Source organism: Pelobates fuscus, chromosome 3 (genome assembly GCF_036172605.1).
Source record: "Pelobates fuscus isolate aPelFus1 chromosome 3, aPelFus1.pri, whole genome shotgun sequence".
Lineage (NCBI taxonomy): Eukaryota > Metazoa > Chordata > Amphibia > Anura > Pelobatidae > Pelobates > Pelobates fuscus.
In genome coordinates, this window is record NC_086319.1 from 211,537,576 (window position 1) to 211,557,641 (window position 20,066).

The 20,066-nt window shown below is 36.9% G+C and overlaps 1 protein-coding gene across 14 annotated transcripts in view; it reads right to left on the bottom strand.

Annotated features, from left to right (window-relative positions):
• Positions 1 to 20,066, bottom strand: part of LOC134602740 (protocadherin gamma-A4-like) — a 487,733-nt gene that overhangs the window by 150,814 nt on the left and 316,853 nt on the right. The window contains exon 1 of one of the 14 annotated variants that reach the window (XM_063447947.1): positions 6,534 to 9,115. The exons of the other annotated variants lie outside the window; for them this stretch is intronic. Coding sequence (XP_063304017.1) covers positions 6,534 to 8,966 — 2,433 coding nt within the window. The 5' untranslated portion in view covers positions 8,967 to 9,115. Of the gene's footprint in view, positions 1 to 6,533; positions 9,116 to 20,066 lie in introns of those variants that run through there. 14 annotated transcript variants of the gene reach the window in all.

Consider the following 20,066-nt stretch of genomic DNA (forward strand, 5'->3'; position numbering starts at 1 on the left):
CCAAAGACAGAACAAGACACCTGTTTCCTCCTCCATCTCTACAGCGTAAAGATAAGAGGTATCGCCTCTCTCTAAGGCCTGTGATCTCGAAAGCCTGTCAAATATGTCCAAATCTTACTTGGTTTAATGAATAAATGGTAGAAGAAGAAGAAGAAGGACAAGCCTATTGCCTAGACTTTTTGAAGATCATTGGGTATTTGCATGGTTTTGATACTAAAATTTTTCTACAAATTCTATTGCAGATTAAGTTTGTAAGAGGAATCTTATTTTAAAAAATCTTCATATGTCCAATCATTGGATCAAATCGACATACTTAGTTATATATAAATCTGAAAAATCTCTGTTGACATAATCTGCACTATTCATTATTATATCATAACCTTTGTTTTGAATCAAAAGCTATATGTCTAATGGCAGGCCATTGCTGTTGAAGATAATGTAGGAATTAGGTCTCGGAGTTATACAGATAATAATGCATGTTACCAAGCACTTTGCTAATTCCTGTCTTTTACAAATAGATGATTTAAAGGGACTGTATAGTCACCAAAACAATTTTAGCTTAATGAAGCAGTGTTGGTAGACCATGCCCCTGCAGTCACACTGCTCAATTATCTGCCATTAAGGGGTAATCACTTTGTTTACAGAGCCCTAGTAACACCTCCCGCATGTGATTTGCACAGTCTTACTAAACACTTTCTGCAAAGAGTCATCTAATGTTTACATTTCCTTTATTGCACAGTCTGTTTAATTTAGGATTTCTTATTTCCTGCCCTGTTAATAACTTTCTAAACCCTGCAGGTGCTATCTATGTGTGACTAAAGTTCAATTTACAGAGAGGGAGATATACACTTCTTAAGTAAGTTAACATATGTTTGAAAATTGCTAGGGTTACATAAACAGAAACAAAGGTAATTTAACTCCTCAATGGCAGAGAACTGAGCAATGAAATCCAAGAACTGACTCTTTACTTACTGTATAATATATGCCACCCCTTAACAGGAACCATTGTAACAATATAATCAGTGTTATTCAAATCCCATGTCTGTGGTTTTAATATTGTGGCTGATTATTGCATTATGGCTGTGTGACATTAAAATAGTTTTAATTAATTATATGCAGTCTTAACCCCTTAAGGACCGGACTGTTTTTGCGATGTTGTACATTTGCGACCAGGCATCTTTTTACACTTTTGTGGTGTTTGTGTTTAGCTGTAATTTTCCGCTCTCTCATTTACTGTTCCCATACAAATTATATATTGTTTTTTTCAGGACAAAAGGGGCTTTCTTTACATACCATTATTTATATAATCTCATGTAATTTAATTTTTAAAAAATGAAAAAATATGATGAAAAATTGAAAAAAATACATGTTTTTTGACTTTTATGTGAAAAATCTTTTACTCATCTACAAAAGCGAATTAAAAAAACTGCTAAATAGATTAAAAATTTTGTCCTGAGTTTAAAAATACCCAGTGTTTACATGCTTTTTTCTATTTTTTTGCATGTTATAAGGCTATAAGTACAAGTAGGATATTGCGGTTTCAAAACATACATTTTTAAAATGTATCAATAGTGACATTGTAACACTATTATCTGTCATAAATCGCTGAATAACACCCCACATGTACATATTTTTTTAAAGTAGACAACACAGGGTATTCAATATGGGGTATGTCCAGACTTTTTATTAGCCAGTTAGTCGCAAACACTGGCCAAAGTTAGTGTTCATATTTGTTTGTGTGTGAAAAAAGTAAAAAAATAAATTGAACGCTAATTTTGGCCAGTGTTTGTGACTAAGTGGTTACTAAAAAAGACTGGACATACCCCATTTGCAATACCTTGGGTTGTCTTCTTTTGCAAATGGTATGCCATCATGGGGGTAATTCTCATTCCTGGGCTACCATACGCTCTCAAAGGTAACGTAACCAACCTGGCCATTTTCAATGTAAAAATATTTGACCCATATATTTGACCCTGTAACTTTCAAAAACGCTATAAAACCTGTACATGGGGGTACTGTTATACTCAGGAGACTTTGCTAAACACAAATATTAGTGTTTCAAAACTGGAAAATGTATCACAACAATTATATCATCAGTAAAAGTGCTGTTTGTGTGTGAAAAATGCAAAAAAGTCACTTTCACTGACAATATCATTGCTGTGATATGTTTTACTGTTTTGAATCACTAATATTTGTGTTCAGCAAAGTCTCCCGAGTAAAACAGTACCCTCCATGTACAGGTTTTAGGGTGTCGTAGAACGTTACAGGGTAAAATACAGTGATAGCAAATTAAATTCTCTGGACTTTCGGCCTGGGTTGGTAGGCAGGTCCCTTAAATTGCAATCAATAAAATAACTTAATTATGTCAAAATATTACATAAATATGCATGAAGAATTTAAATATATATGCATATTTATATATTTGAAGTCTACGTGTATATTTATATAATTATTTATGTAATTTTGTATATGGACATATGAATAGTTCGTATTCTTTTTATTTATTTAGAATTTCATTCTAAGTGTATTTTGATATCAATATATATATATATATATTAATATCAAAATACAGTTAGAATAAAATTTCGTATAGATATATATATTTTTTTTAATTTTTATTATTATTTTTTACATGTTTAATTTAATTTAAATTACTTATTATTTGTATTTTATAATAATATATATGCAATATATATAGTTATTATATATATTATATATATACGTGTGTAATTTAATTATAAGTGTATTTTTATATTAATATATGTACATAGTAATATAAAAATACACTTAGCATGACATTATATATATGATATATAGACATATATTATATAGGTATATATAATAATATTTTTTTTATTAACTATAACTTTAATTTTTTTTTTTTTTACACATGCAGGGAGACTGCCTGTCAGCACAGACAGTCCCCCTGCAGGCAGACACATAGACACCTATTGTGACCATGTGGTCGCTCTGTTGGGCGATCACATGGCCCCAGGGGTCCTAATCCGCCATGGGGAGACTGTCTGGGCTGCAGGCAGTCTCCCCACAACGGGAGCACCGCCGATCGCCGCCGGGGGAATGACGGCGATCGGGTAAGTACATTTTAAATTTAGGATGGTTCAGGACCGTCGTCGGTCGGCAATGAAAAAATGCCGATGACGGTCCTGAACCGTCCTACGTCCTTAAGGGGTTAAAGTTGAAAAGTTGTTTCACCCAATATGTATCCTTTAATCAACTAGTATCCAAGCATAGGTCCGTCTTTAACCATATCTTTTAACTGGGAATAATTTAGAGGATTTGACAGTATGAAATCATTGTTTTCTGTAAGAGGTATTTATATTTGAAAGTACTGTCCTGGAGGTTTTTTTGAAACTGATCTTACTTTAATCTATTTTAAAGTCCCATCTATGGTGCTTAGAGTGATCCTTTAATAAATCCATGCATGTTATATTGTTAAGCAGAACAACACAACATCCTACTGTATATTATTCATAAACCATTCACTATAGCCTATCCATCTATCTGTCTGTCTATCTATCTATCTATCTATCTATCTATCTAATACAATATTTTATAAACATAATTGCCAGTATAAATGTCACTGACAAATTCAATTTTAGATCCTGTATTTGTCATCAGGCAAATCAGGCAAATGCATGGTAGGCCATAATGGTCAAGGCCTAACAGGAAGATCAAATGCAGTCCTATGCAGTGTCAACACTCAATTCATGGGATTGGGAGCTTTACTCTTACAACCTCCAATCACTGAGAGGGTAGCTGCATGTTACCTTGGCAATGCTTTCAGTAATGCCAGAACTCACAGTAAAAATATGGTCTGCACCAGCCAGAAAGTGCAAACAGCCCACTGAACCACCAGGCTACACAATTTCCCCAGTCCAGACATGTCTGTATTGTTTACATTCTGGCTATTTTCACATAAACCTGATTAAATATCTAGGCAAGCATGGTAATACATCAGTCAACAGAACATACAATTACTGTATGTTTAGCTTTATTATAATCAAACCTATTCAACTTGAGTTGTATTTGATGACAGTATACAGCTGATATGATCATGTTAGATTTTAATGACCCATGACACAATAAGGACTGTTAGAAAGATGGATCCAATAACCTAAGATATACAGGGAGTGCAGAATTATTAGGCAAGTTGTATTTTTGAGGATTCATTTTATTATTGAACAACAACCATGTTCTCAATTAACCCAAAAAACTCATTAATATCAAAGCTGAATATTTTTGGAAGTAGTTTTTAGTTTGTTTTTAGTTTTAGCTATTTTAGGGGGATATCTGTGTGTGCAGGTGATTATTACTGTGCATAATTATTAGGCAACTTAACAAAAAACAAATATAAACCCATTTCAATTATTTATTTTTACCAGTGAAACCAATATAACATTTCAACATTCACAAATATACATTTCTGACATTCAAAAACAAAACAAAAACAAATCAGTGACCAATATAGCCACCTTTCTTTGCAAGGACACTCAAAAGCCTGCCATCCATGGATTCTGTCAGTGTTTTGATCTGTTCACCATCAACATTGCGTGCAGAAGCAACCACAGCCTCCCAGACACTGTTTTCCCTCCTTGTAAATCTCACATTTGATGATGGACCACAGGTTCTCAATGGGGTTCAGATCAGGTGAACAAGGAGGCCATGTCATTAGATTTTTTTCTTTTATACCCTTTCTTGCCAGCCACGCTGTGGAGTACTTGGACGCGTGTGATGGAGCATTGTCCTGCATGAAAATCATGTTTTTCTTGAAGGATGCAGACTTCTTCCTGTACCACTGCTTGAAGAAGGTGTCTTCCAGAAACTGGCAGTAGGACTGGGAGTTGAGCTTGACTCCATCCTCAACCCGAAAAGGCCCCACAAGCTCATCTTTGATGATACCAGCCCAAACCAGTACTCCACCTTGCTGGCGTCTGAGTCGGACTGGAGCTCTCTGCCCTTTACCAATCCATCCATCTGGCCCATCAAGACTCACTCTCATTTCATCAGTCCATAAAACCTTAGAAAAATCAGTCTTGAGATATTTCTTGGCCCAGTCTTGACATTTCAGCTTGTGTGTCTTGTTCAGTGGTGGTCGTCTTTCAGCCTTTCTTACCTTGGCCATGTCTCTGAGTATTGCACACCTTGTGCTTTTGGGCACTCCAGTGGTGTTGCAGCTCTGAAATATGGTCAAACTGGTGGCAAGTGGCATCTTGGCAGCTGCACGCTTGACTTTTCTCAGTTCATGGGCAGTTATTTTGCGCCTTGGTTTCTCCACACGCTTCTTGCGACCCTGTTGACTATTTTGAATGAAACGCTTGATTGTTCGATGATCACACTTCAGAAGCTTTGCAATTTTAAGAGTGCTGCATCCCTCTGCAAGATATCTCACTATTTTTGACTTTTCTGAGCCTGTCAAGTCCTTCTTTTGACCCATTTTGCCAAAGGAAGGGAAGTTGCCTAATAATTATGCGCACCTGATATAGGGTGTTGATGTCATTAGACCACACCCCTTCTCATTACAGAGATGCACATCACCTAATATGCTTAATTGGTAGTAGGCTTTCGAGCCTATACAGCTTGGAGTAAGACAACATGCATAAAGAGGATGATGTGGTCAAAATACTCATTTGCCTAATAATTCTGCACTCCCTGTATTTTCTCTTGCAGCGAATAGTCTTTGATAGGAAAAAAATACATTAATGATTTTATATTTAGGCAAAGTATTCTGGATCGAACTGGTGAAAGTAGTTTAAACCATTCTTACACACATTTTGAATGTGCAAAATCTAAGTGCAAAATATAGAAGGGCAACTAAAAAAGGTAATAGAGCATTGCAACGTGGTAATGTCCCAATTAAACACATCACAGTATATAATTCAGCATAATACACTGGTTATAAAGTTAGATAGTTAATATGCTACGTTTATATTCAGAAGTATCGCAGAATTGTAAACTAGGAATTCAGTGAGTTACGTGTGTTAAATGGATCAACTTTTACTTAGATCCAAACAGTTTTCTTGCAGTTCTGTAAGACCTTTCACTTATCCACATTCTTCTTCCCTACTACATATTAGGGATTATTGCTGTATATATATATATATATATATATATATATATATACACTTTCCATATTGAAAACTGATATAAAACAATATATTGACTAACATCACAATGTAAAATGTGTGGATATGTTATGTTTAAATTCAATAATATTACTGAACTGTAAACTATGAATTCATAGAATTCTTGGTGTTAAATGCATCAAATTTCAGTGAGATCCAAACAGTTTTCTTAATGCTTTTAGTTATCTCCACATTCTGCTTTCCTGCTATATATTATACAATTGCAATAATTAAAAAATAAATAAAAAAACAATAATAATTATATTTATATACATGCACCTTCTTGATTAAAACCTAACATAAAACAATATAATCACATTAATATTGTATTTAATATTGCCTTGGGTATAAATAATAATACTAGATATAAAGATTCAAGCTCTGTCTTACCTCATCTGATTCCTTTAAACATTGTGCCACAGGATCACTAACCATATCTTGTAAGTGTGCAAAGACTGGAGGCCTAGTGAAGCAGAAATCAGGGTTTTCTTGGGTTGGAGGTATATATGTTTGGTAACATTGTCGTTCAGTTTCGGCTGGTACCATCCTAACTTCCATGTATTTTAATGTACCATCTGTGTTCAAATATAGAGTTGGCTGATACTGGTCCTGATAATTTTTGGGCTGTGGTGTGTTTAGAGAACAACAACTAGAAATGCTATAATTTTCCTTTCTTAAGCATCTCACCATCAATATGGTGACTGTAGCAATTGACACTATACTAATGGCCACTAGTGAAATGATTAGATACAAAGTCATATCTGATGGGACACTTGCATTCTCAAACATCTCTTGAGATTTATGGCTTTCAATTGCTACTTGATCTGCGATAGTTAAAAATACACTGACTGTAGTTGACAAGGTTGGATTTCCATGGTCACTGATTGAAATGACAAGTTGTTGCTCTATGTTGTCAGCTTCTTGCAATCCTCGAATAAATCTAATTTCTCCAGTATAAGCAGATACATCAAATAATGAGGAATTTGAGGGTTCAACAAGACTAAATACTAGCCAAGCATTGTGACCAGAATCCTTATCAATAGCTGATATTTTTGTAGCCAAATAACCAACAGTTGCTGCCTTTGGAATTTTTTCTTGAATAATGTGATCCACTGAAAGTCCTGGATTAATAATTGTAGGGTAGTTGTCATTTGCATCCAAAATGAATATAAATACAGATGTATTGGAAAATAATTTTGGAGATCCACAATCTTCAACTCTTATATTAATTTGTAAAACCTGAATTTGTTCATAGTCAAAGGAATGCTGAGCATACATATTACCATTGCTAGGATTAATATATACAAAAGAAGAAACTGGATAACCATCTATCTGGCTGTCAACAATAGAGTAAATCAACTCTTTATTTATTCCTTCATCTAAATCAGATGCTGACACGGTACTTAGAAAAGCACCGGCATCATTGTTTTCTTTAGTGAAAACATTGTACATAGATTGGGAAAATGCTGGGGGATTATCATTAATATCTGATACTCTGATTAATACTTTAGCCTGAGTATGCAGACTGGGTGTCCCTAAATCAGAAGCAATCAGATCAATTGTATATAGGGACATTGTTTCTCTGTCTAGATACCCATTTGTGACCAGTGAAAATCGATTATTAAAGGATTTGATCTTGAATGGTAGGTTTGATAAAACATCCAGTTGAACTTCTCCATTCTTTCCAGAATCTCTGTCCTTCACATTTATAAATCCAACAACTGTACCTACTGGAGCATTTTCTGGGATTTCATTAACCATAGAACTTAAAATAATTTCTGGGGAATTATCATTTACATCTTCAATTTCAACCTGGATCAAACAGCTCCCTTCTAATTCAGGTAGTCCTTTATCCACTGCCCTAACTGATAATTCATAAAAATTATTCTCTTCAAAATCCAATATACCATTAACGAAGATTTCACCAGTTTTTTCATTCAAATCAAATAATTTTTTTGCAGAGTCAGAAGTGTGATCATCGAACAAGTATTTGACTTCACCATTTGTGCCCTCATCCACATCAATGGCATTTAACAATATTATGACAGTATTTACTGAAACATTTTCTTTTAAATTTATTTTATAACTTAACTGATCAAACACTGGAGGGTTATCATTGATATCTAAGACTATTATTGTTATTTGACAGGATCCTGATCTAGTTGGGTTTCCACCATCAATAGCAGTGAGAATTAATGTATGTTCTCCCTTTTCTTCCCTGTCTAAGGTCTTCTCCAGTATCAGCTGAGGAATGAGCGTTCCGTCTTTACGAGTCTTCACAGACAAAGAAAATGAAGGGTTTGAATTTAAAGTATACTGTTTTATACCATTTACACCAACATCTAAATCCTGGGCAATTTCTAAAGCAAAGCGAACGCCAGGACTTGCCAACAATTCTGTAATTTTGATAATACGATTATTGGTTGAGAATATGGGAGGATTATCATTTATGTCCAAAATTTCTATTTCTAAACTGAACAGCTCTAAAGGTTGTTCACTAATGACTTCTATATGTATTGAACAGATAGAGCTCAATCCACACAAGCTTTCTCTGTCAATCCTTTCATTAACAGTTAATTCACCATTTGCTTTATTTAAAGCAAAATATTTTTTGTATTCTCCTGATCCCAAATGTAGTTTGCTTTCAGAATTGTCTACACGTTTAAGCACTAGATCTTGAGCTATGTTTCCTATCAGTGTCCCTGGCTCTGACTCTTCCACAACAGAATAACGAAGCTGCCCAGAGACACAGCCCCAGCTAGAAAAGAGGAATACAGACACTACTTGCCATTTCCAAGCCAGTAAAAATCTTCGGAAGTCCATATCTTATGTCCTTCCCCTCATAAATAAGGTGTTATAGTCTCTTTATAATCCAAAATATTTGGGGTTCAAATATTCATCTTTGGTCAAAAAATAAATAAATATATCCTTTGAAGCTCAAGAACATCCACAGGCATTTCAACAAACAGTTCTTCTTTGTGTGCCAGTGGAAAGATGGGAGGGTGATTCATTGAGTCAGTGGGAGGAGAAAAGGAAGGCAACATGAGCAGATCCAGCAGCATAGCTAAATAAATGATTGGTTGACAGGTCTGCCATCTGCTGGTCATATTGTAAATTTCATTTACCAAATAATGAGAATTATTCTTGAGATTGCATGAGGAACATTGACTATTTTTTGTTATTTGTAAATATTTTCCTAATTCATATCTGACACACATTTGTTATTTCAGGATGCTTCTGTCACATTAAATTCAATGTCAGTATGCAGTGAAATGCTATACTCAATGTCTAAATAATTTATAGTCAAACACCTGTTTAAATCTGTTAGCAAGAATATATCTGTAACATACTTCCCTGAAAGTAATTAACAGAAAACAATTGAATGGCAAAATCTCATGACAATGTATTTAATGTAAATGTTATAAAATGTGTACAGTCCTGTATATATTGTTTTATGTATTTAAAGAAAGAGATAACAAGCATAACAACAGAGAAATACAACCATATAATAACCCCATGTGAGATGTTTAGAGGATGAAGGAGGAGAAAGAAAAGGGAAAGTGTAATAGGACAAACAAGGGGAGGAGAGGCTACCTCTGTGCGATATCAACTTTGAGTCACAACAATACATCAGACCTATGTTGAGTTCATATAGTCAACCCAGAGAGACCATGTGTTACAATATGGGGATATAATGCTGAGACAGTTATCTTCAAGTTTGGCATTTGAGAAGGAACCATTGTTTGAGCCAATAGGTTGCTAAATACATCATAGCATCAAGAAGGATTTTATCACATCATGTTTGCAAATGTTGGGGAGTCTAATCAGTAGAAATGACCATGGGTCAAAAGCCTTTTGGAAAACTTTCTCTAGGAAATCCTGCACCTGTCTCCCATAACTGACAACTAAAGGAGAGCTCTACCAAATATTAGGCTGGGGCATTTGTGTAAACATCCTTCCCAACATAGTGTAGTCCTGCATTTTTAAGAGTCATTATAACAATGCTTTTATGTTGCCACTTTGAAAATATCTTAGTAGCATTAAAGAGTGATTTATTATGACATTATGATTAGTATGGACACATTGGATAAGTGGTATACATTGGTGCTGTAATATAGTGGGGTATAGGAACAAGTACATGCACTGATTAACTTTATTATTACTGCATGAAACATACATTTATATATGTGCCATTAAGGATAAGGTCCACCCTTTGCCTTCAGATCACCCAGTATCAGTTATAACAAAAGTAGAATATAACTTTTTCCAGGATTTTCCAAAGCTGTGGAACACTAAAGCTTAAAACCTTCCTAGAATACAGTACAGTATCCTTATATAATGCCACGAGTCTTAGTTTAGATGTAAGTCCTTTATGATAATAAAATTTGTATCCAATGTAACAAAATATCTACAGGATTTTAATCAGAATCTCAGCTCTTATTTACGAGTAAATGGATAGCTGGAAAGGTGAATAACTTAGCCAGAGGAATAAAATTATGTGAAATTATAGGCTGATGTGGTATAAGAGCTAAAAAAAATGGCATGACAGGTTGGCCCTTTAGATTTCTCGATTAAAGTACCAACGTCACAAACTACTGCAGTTTATTATAATAATTAGCAGTAATTAAGTAATGTTCATAATAAAAAGATTATGTTTAAAATGATATAAAAATTTAAAAGTTAAATAAAGACACTGTGCTATTTTGGTTGTTTGAACTGCAATTAAAGATAATAATAAGAGAACTTTAAAAAGGTGTTTGTACTTTCAAATAAAAAATTATGTAAAAAGTAGTAGCCCTTAGTTTAAGAATCATTTAAGATACAAATACAAAATGAAATGTATATATGTGCATACAAATGAATATAGTATGAACTGTTTTGTTTACTTTTGTATTAATTTACATTCCAACGCAGTAACATCACTATTTTTCTTCAAGTCCTACTAAGGAAATTCTATACAAGAAAAGTAAAGTCTCTTTTGTTGAATAATAAATATTAAAGCAATCAGAAGATTGAAAATTGATTTGACTGCATATTTCTCAGTTGTACATTTATGGTGAGTCTTTCCTGGTCTACCGCATCCCAAAGATAGACGCTCTAATGGAATGAACATTATGCACTCCAAAATATTTACTAAAAATATTTCCCAAGCTAAAGGGGAACACCAAAAAGGGATTGCCTATTAAAGAAAGAACTATAAAACATAAACTTTTATTGAGAAATCCCTTAAAAAAGCAAAAAAAAATAATTCAATCATAAATTAAAGGTTTACACACATACAATAAATAATGTGAAGATATTAAATGGTGAATACTGTGGTGACTAGAGCAAGCTATTGTGCATAGGGAGTAAACACTTGTACGTTATGTAGCAAATAAAACTCATGCTTACAAATAGCTAGAGAAAATAAAAATCCTATATATGTATTCTAAAAAGGATGTATTCAAAAAGAAGTTCATACTTTATAGTTGTTTCTTTAAAAGCAATTCATTTTCACTGTTCCCCCTGGCTTGGGGAATAACTTTAGTAATTATGTTGAAGTGTAGAGATTTCATGAGGGTTACCCCGTTTGTAAGTATTGCCTGGATGGTCATCTGAGATTTCCTAGTTTAGGAAACCTTTCTCATTTCTCATTCAATAACATTGAACTGTTTGTGAAACTAGCTTGACATGATGTGTACTTTTTGAATTACAGCATTATTCTGCTGAGAGTAACCATTACAAGACTGTGGTCATACTGTGGAATGCACATGGTGAGCAACAAGACTCAGGTTGGCTGTTACTTAAATAATACACAATATTAATTGTGTATCACAACCTACAAGAGTATTGTTGCTATGAGGCATGCATATCAAAATGACACAGTCTGGACAGCAGAAAAAAAACAATAAATCAATAACATTATACAAAACAAAAGTGTAAGTTATCATGGGAAGACAACCATTTAAAGGTCAGGGCCTAGAAGTCCAATGGCCTAAATTGGTCAGAGTAGCAGCTGAGAGATTAAACAAGATGTTTTGTGCATACACTTAATGCAAGCATATTTTATATTGTAAATATATAAGTAAACCATTTTACTGTAAAATGTATTTCCTGGCTAATCATGGCAGCATCACTCATGGGTAGCTCCTCGCCCAGCCAACAGGACAGGAATAATAAACTAATTAAATTAATCAGACTATAAAAGGTGACTCCTCCCTTAAAAACCTAGTCTTTTTTCCTGTCCTTAAGCCGGACAAACAGGGATTTTCTTTCCTAAAATAATAATTTTGTATATAAATAATCCTGTATTTCCTTGAGTATACCAAACGAAGTTCAGCCCCTCTTGATTTGAAGAACTCAGTAAACAGCCTGCACGGGCAGGACTAACTGAGTTAGGCTCAGGATACACCTGAACCACTGCACATTAGAGATTGGATCCATGTTATTTAATACTTATGGAGAAGGGGTTGGTGAGTGCCTTAAAAATTTCCCCTACAACAAAATACCCCTTTCTTTTATCATCTTGGTAATAATAATCTCTAAGGGTAGCAGTTGTGTAAGCCATAACAGTCTGTATTCTTAGATTGCTTCTCTATGGGAGCCAAAATTATTTTATTATACCTCTGTTAGTGTTGTTTGTAAACCTGTGGCATGTTTGTTGGGCTAGGTTCTCCTTATGGGGGTCATGTCTCCTATCTTTGAATGTTCTGCCAGCAGTAGCAACAAGATAGTTACCTGGGGGAAGAGAGTTTTGTACTCCTTTTCCCTGAGTGGAGTACATGCACTGATTAGCTTTATTATTACTGCATGAAACATACATTTATATATGTGCCAATAAGGATAAGGGCCACCCTTTGCCTTCAGATCACCCAGTATCAGTTATTACAAAAGTAGAATATAACTTTTTCCAGGCTTTTCCGAAGCTGTGGAACACTAAAGCTTAAAACCTTCCTAGAATACAGTATAGTTCCTTATATAATGCCACAAGTCTTAGTTTAGATGTAAGTCCTTTATGATAATAACATTTGTATAGTATCCAATTATAATAGAAATACTTTAGAAGATTCTTATTTTAGTATTTTGTTTTATAGTATGGCTTCTCCCTCTGCCTCTAGAAGATCGTACTCAAGAAAACATAGGTGAGCCAAATACTTTTTTCCATAAGGGGGTTCTCAAAAAAGTGCAAAATTGGGCTAATACAATTTATATTTGTGACCTTATATTTCAGCCCCAACAAAACTTGTGACACTCCACTCAGGAAGTGCAAAGAAAAAAGCAATAGATGCATACATTTCAATTTCTCTGATAAAAGTGTATTTGACTTTGGGTTCAGCTCTACACGCGACAGTAGAATTGACTACTTTATCTAGAGCTCTCAAGGTCTGGCTGGAAAACCTTGAGGAGGATATTGAGAGGGGAGTACACAGAGAAAACTTGGAGGAAAGCCTGAAAGAATTTAAGATGGCTAATGCGTTTTGCTCAGAGGCATCATTGGATATTACAAAAATGCTGGCAAAAAGTATGGCATTGACAGTAGCCTTAAGAAGGGCTCTATGGCTTCACTCATGGGGTGCAGACTACGCCTCCAAAGGAACCGACGGCAAAAAAAGCCTTCCTACCTCAGGAGAGAAAGAAACCACCCTTTTTATGCTGGAGGAATAAGAGGTATAAGGATTGTTTCTTTCCAGACATCAGAGCCTACAGGCCAGGGAGAGAATATTCTAGAAATTCAAACTGGAGGAGTTATGAACAGACATCTTCTGCCAAAAACACAAGAGGAAAAGGACCCAGGCCTTCAAATAAGAACTTCTGAAGGTCGGCAGGTTCAAATAGGGCACATTGGAGGAAGACTTTGGAAGTTCTATCCTATCTGGACCCTAAATTTGGCAGACACATGGATTCTTTCCATTATAAAGGAAGGCTACAGGATAGAGACATTTCCAAGAAAAATACCTTCATAATATCAAGAGTATCAAAAGGCAAAAAAGAACAAGCAGTAAAAGAATGCATCCACAAACGCCTAAACCAAGTGGTTATAGAGGAAGTTACAAAAGAAGGCAGATACAAAGGTATATACTCTACGATATTCCTAGCTCCAAAACCTCAGGGGAGGTGGAGACTGATCTTAGATCTCAAAAATGTAAATTCCATGCTGAAGAAAATAATTTTCAAGATGGAATCCATTTCTACCATCATAAAAAACATAAAGGAAGGAGAGTGGATGGCGTCAATCGATTTTAAAAGATACCTGTCCATCAGAACCACCTCAAGTTTCTAAGATTCTGCGTGCTGGGAAAGCACTTCCAGTTCAAAGGCCTTCCTTTCGGCCTGAGTCTAGCCCTGAGAACGTTCACCAAAACTCTCATTACCTTGATAGCATTCTTAAGAAAACAAGTCATTCAAATTTTTCACTATCTAGACGATATTCTGATAGCGGGCCCTTCTTGTCAGACAGTTGCTCATCACACTCAATCTGTCATGAACATATTACAAGACCACGGATTGCTGATAAATACAGAAAAGAGTGCACCTAGACCTTCCCAAAAAATTATATTTCTAGGGGCTGTGATAGTTACTTCAAAAGCGTGAGTCTCCAGAGAGAATTACCAAGATACAAGACAAAGTCAGAAAAACTTTGCGGATCAATCTCATTTCAGCAAGAGATCTTATTAGCTTGATTGGCTCAGTGACCTCTACGATAGGTTTGGTGAAGTGGGCTCAATGGAGATTCAGACCAATCCAGAAATGTTTTCTTCATCAGTTCAACAAAGAAAGTGCAGACTGGGAACAGAGAATTTATATTTATCATTGGGTGAAAAAAAAACTGTTTAGATGGTGGAAAGAAGACAGAAATTTAAGTCAAGGTTTCCCTCTGGAAGAACCACTTTGGCAAACCATAACGACATACGCAGGTTCATATGGATGGGGTGCCCACTTCAATTCCCTATGGAAACAAGGGAAGTGGACACACAAAGAGAGTCACTACATTCCAACCTGAGGGAATTACGAGCAATTCAAAAGGCAATTCTGAGTTTCCTTCCTTTTATTACAAACTCATGGGTCCTTATAAAGACAGACAACAGGGCTGTAGCTTCTTATATAAACAACCAAGGGGCACCAGCCGCAGACTCCTGCTAGAAGAATTGTCTCCAATTATGACCTTGGCCCAAGCCAATCTTCTGGGTATGAAAGCAGTATATCTCCTGGGCACAGAAAACAAGGTGGCAGATTTTCTAAGCAGATCGGAAATTCGTTCAAGAGAATGGAGACTTAATCCAAACGTATTCAGAGAAATCCCTATCCAGTGGGGCATACCACAGATCGATCTTATGGCCTCAGCAGACAATTGTCAGATTCTGAGGTTTTACTCTCTAGATCCAAATCAGCTGTCGGCAGGGCAAGATGCACTATCACAACGGTGGACTTTTGTCACATCCCGCTCTGTTCTGCAGAGATTTCTGGCCTTGGCTTCTGGTATCCAGTACTCTTTTTTTACAATTCTTGTTTAGTTTTTCTTGGTTTTTCTGGTTTTCTATTCCATGTCTGGTTTTCTTTATGCTGGGTTCATTCCTTTATTCCTTTCCTGGAATTTCCAGTCTCCTGGATTCCTTTATATGTTTGTTTTATGTTGCCACACCCGTTCCCTTTCCATGAATCCTTTTGTTTCAGTTGACTCCTGCAGGCAGTTGCTAAAATTCCTCTGCCCATTTCTTGCAGGTAAGTGCTGTGTGTGTTTTATTATTGTTTATTTAGTCATGCACATCTAGGCAGATTAATTGGAGTCCTTTGCCGCATTTGGTGTGCTGCATACATCTTGGCCATCTTGGCCATTTATGTATGTCTAAATCTCCAATGTTTTACATATATAGTACTTAGTTTTGCCTTGTATCTCTTGTCTTGTTTTATTTTGTCTTGTTTTCCTAGTTCATGTACAGTCCTGTCCTGCCCTGTTCTTGTTTTCCTCATGTCTTGTGTGCATGTTCTGGGTTCTGCTTTCTGTCCTGCTCCGGTTCTGGGTTCTCCTAGTTTTGTCTTGTTTTCTTGTTTGGTGTCTATTCTAGACTTGCCTTGTTTCTGTACTGGATACATATCTGCTGCAGAGCCTCCCTATTCAGATCCTGGGAGGTCTGCATATTGTCATCTGGGAGAGATTGAAAAAGATGAGCCTTTCTGAAGCAGTGATCCGCACCCTCTTAAAGTCTAGAAAAAGATAAACTTTGGCAGGTTATCACAGAGTTTGGGATACATTTAAGAAATTGGCATCTTCTGAAAACGTTGAATTTCTGCAAGAAGGACTTGATAAGGGTCTTAGCCTTAGCACCTTAAAGGTTCAATCCTCAGTTTGTCAGCTCTTTGTGACTTTTCGTGGTCTTCTAACCCTTTAATTACAAGATTCTTCAAGGCCGCATTAAGGATCAGGCCTCCCAAAAGGAATTGCTCTCCTCCATGGGATCTTCCTCTGGTTTTGGGTGCCTTAACTGAAAGTCCTTTTTCTCCTTTAGATATTCTGAAATCTACTCTACTAACATACAAAACCTTGTTCCTTGTGGCTATAACCTCGGCCCCACGAATCTCATAAATTAAATCTTTGCAGACAACGCCTGTACCCAGGTATACCATGATAGAATATGTCTACATACTAAACAAGAGTTCTTACCAAAAGTGGTCTTGGAATTTCATTTGGCCCAATAAATGGTCCTGCCATATTTTTTTCCTATCCCAGAATTGGAAGCAGAAGCAAGACTTCATAATCTGGATGTCCGAGAGAGACTCGTTTATTATTTGAAGATCTCAAAATCCTACCGGAAGACAAACCAGCTATTTGTCCTTCCTTCTGGTGCAATAGAAGGGGAAGCAGCATCAGGTTCCACCTAAAAAAAAATGGATTGCGGGGGCGTGGCTACCAGACAGATAACGCAGTCTGTGAATTTGGCCGTGCAGACACTGTCACAAGATGGCGGCGAGGATTCAGGCAGCTGCAGACCACTATTAGAAATGGATGAAACGTCAATGAATGGCACACTAACTAAAAAAAAATGTCTTAGACCACCTAGAAGCACAATCAAAACAACTGATGGTGGTCTGGTCAGAAAGCCTGGAAGGCATAGGCAAAGACATCTGGGATATTGGGACTCGTGTCTCCCACATAAAAGAGAAAATGGAGGAATATTCAGACACGCACAACAGCCTGAAGGACCAGGTGCGCACACTACAAACCAACCTTTATATGTTGGAAACAAAACTAATAGACATTGAAGATAGAGGCAGAAGGAATAACTTACGCCTCCGTGTTATTCTAGAAACAATCACCACTACAGACCTCCCAACATACCTCCATGAATTCCTGCACTCACTGTCGCCAGATACCCCAACTGACAGGGCGCACAGGGTGCCTAGGCCAAGACATCTCCCAGACACCGTCCCGCAAGATGTGGTGCTATGCGTCCACTATTTTCATGTTAAGGTACTGATCCTTAGGAATAGCAGGAAAAAGCAGAACCTACCAGACAAGTTTCAAGACATCCTGGTATTCCCGGACCTGTCGGTGCCGACACTGCGAAAATGGCGGGAGTTTCAACAAGTGACCTCAGATCACATCAAATCTTATACCGCTGAGGATACCCACTGAAGCTGATCATCACCCGGAATGGAACTACTACCGTGGTGTCGAACCCCAAAGAAGGACTGCAAATCCTCCACAAGTGGCGTCTGGCACCGGTACCAGGAGAGCAGAACAACCATAATGAACCAACACCAGAATGGAGGAAAGTCTCCTCCAAATGAACTCGATACTGCCAACATACTGTGGGAAGCCTAGTATGCCAAGGACTGGTACAGTAGACATGGCCTTACCAATGTCTTACTGTAACCCATTGATATAACATACCCACATATATGTTCACAGACCCCATACACGGGCACAGTGTGCGGCGACTCACAACCTACGCTGTAAAACCTAAGTGTGATTGACGGGTATTACCCTAGGTATGTAGCCCACATAACCCACAAACAAACCCAACCACAACGAGGAGAAAATATATATATAAAAAAAAAAACTCTCACCGGAAGTTGGTCACACTAAATACCTGAGGCTTCCAGAATGGGCCTATATTCTTCCCCATATAGTTACAAGCCAGTCTGGCACTTAACTAAGTATTTGTCTATAACTATGATACCTGTCTCAGACAAAGCACCACTCAATCCAACTAGGTAATACGACATGCCCACAGAGTAAACGCATTTACCCACTCTCCACTCATTAAGGTGGAAAATACAAAAGGAACGGCACTTAGAGGAGCCCCATAGCCGCATATACGGAAATTTTAAATAATGTCTGTCAGCCCCACAGTACTAACACTGTGTACCAAGCCCAAGATGAAGTTTAGCCTTTCTTTTGGCTCCTCCCCCTACTTCTGCTTACCCTCCTTCCACCCCTACCTGGGGGCCATACCAATCATGACCAGGCTACCTGCCAACCCTAGCGATGCACGCTATCCTGCTCGCTCTCTCCAGAAGGCATAACTGTCACCACTATACAGAGTGCCACCCCCAATCTAACACCACGAATGACACTGGTCTTCTTGCTTACCAGCTGTTGTCACACAATAAAAGACTCACGCTTTGCATATATCAAGTTTTGTATAGTACATCATGACGAAACCTCCCTCAGTTGGAGAAGTTGCATGCATCTAAACATTAACAAAAAAAAACAAAAGCTCTCCATACATGAAATTATACTCACATAATGTTAGGGGTCTGAATATACCCCTCAAATGTCACATACTCTAGGTAAAAAAACTAGGTGTTGATATCTTAGGTCTCCAGGAGATGCATTTTAAACTAAATAAAGCACCAGCACTTTGGCTCAAAGATTTCCCAATACAGTATCATACTATGTTTGCCACTAAATCCAGAGGAGTAAGCATCCTAATACACCATTTGGTAATGTATGAATTACTTAGAGTCATTACTGACAGCAAGGGAAGAAATATTATATTGATTTGTAACATAAACAATGTCACATACACGATTGTCAGCATGTACAACCCAAACGATAATCAAACCCATTTCCTACAACAACTTTTACGTAAAGTGTCTAACATTCAACATGGGATATTGCTGATTTGTGGGGATATGAACCACGTTATTGATCCAGCTCTGGAAATGACACTCCCACCTGCCACTCATAGGGCGACGACCCTCAAGACAAGCTGCTTATGCATAAACCAGCTCCTTCTGGAGTTTGGCCTCTATGATATTTGGTGCACCGTGCACCCAGCAGGTAGAGCATATTCCTATTTCCCACCTGTCCACAAAACTCACTCGTGCATAGATCTACTCCTAACCAGAAGGCCTTACTTACCACACATCCACCAATGCTCCATTGGAGATATACTTTGGTCAGACCACGTACCTATCCTATTGACAATCACAGACGCATACTCCTACAAGGGCAGAGGCTCCTGGCGTCTGAATGACTCTTGCTGCATGACCAAACCCTTATCTCACAAATGAACCAAAAACTAACACATTACTTCAACATAAATGACAACCCAGACATGGCTTCAACCACCATATGGCAGGCACATAAACCTGTCATGCGGGGCCTACTGATTAGTAAAGCGGCACACATTAGAAAACACTCCCAGGCACAATTGATGACATTGCTAAGAGACCTCCGAGACAAAACAAATAGCTACTATTTAACTAAAACAGCATCCCTCCTGAGGACATACAGACAATAACGAAGCGGATTAACGAGCTAAAATTTCAAAAAACTGCCTACATTATGCAAAAATTCTAAATGAAGCACTACTCTCAAGGCAATAAAGCCGGCAAGTTATTGGCAAACATGCTACGCCATAAACAAACACAGTCTAAAATACCGCACATTCTCGCTAAAGACAATACAAAACTCTTAAAACCGCAGGACATAATGAA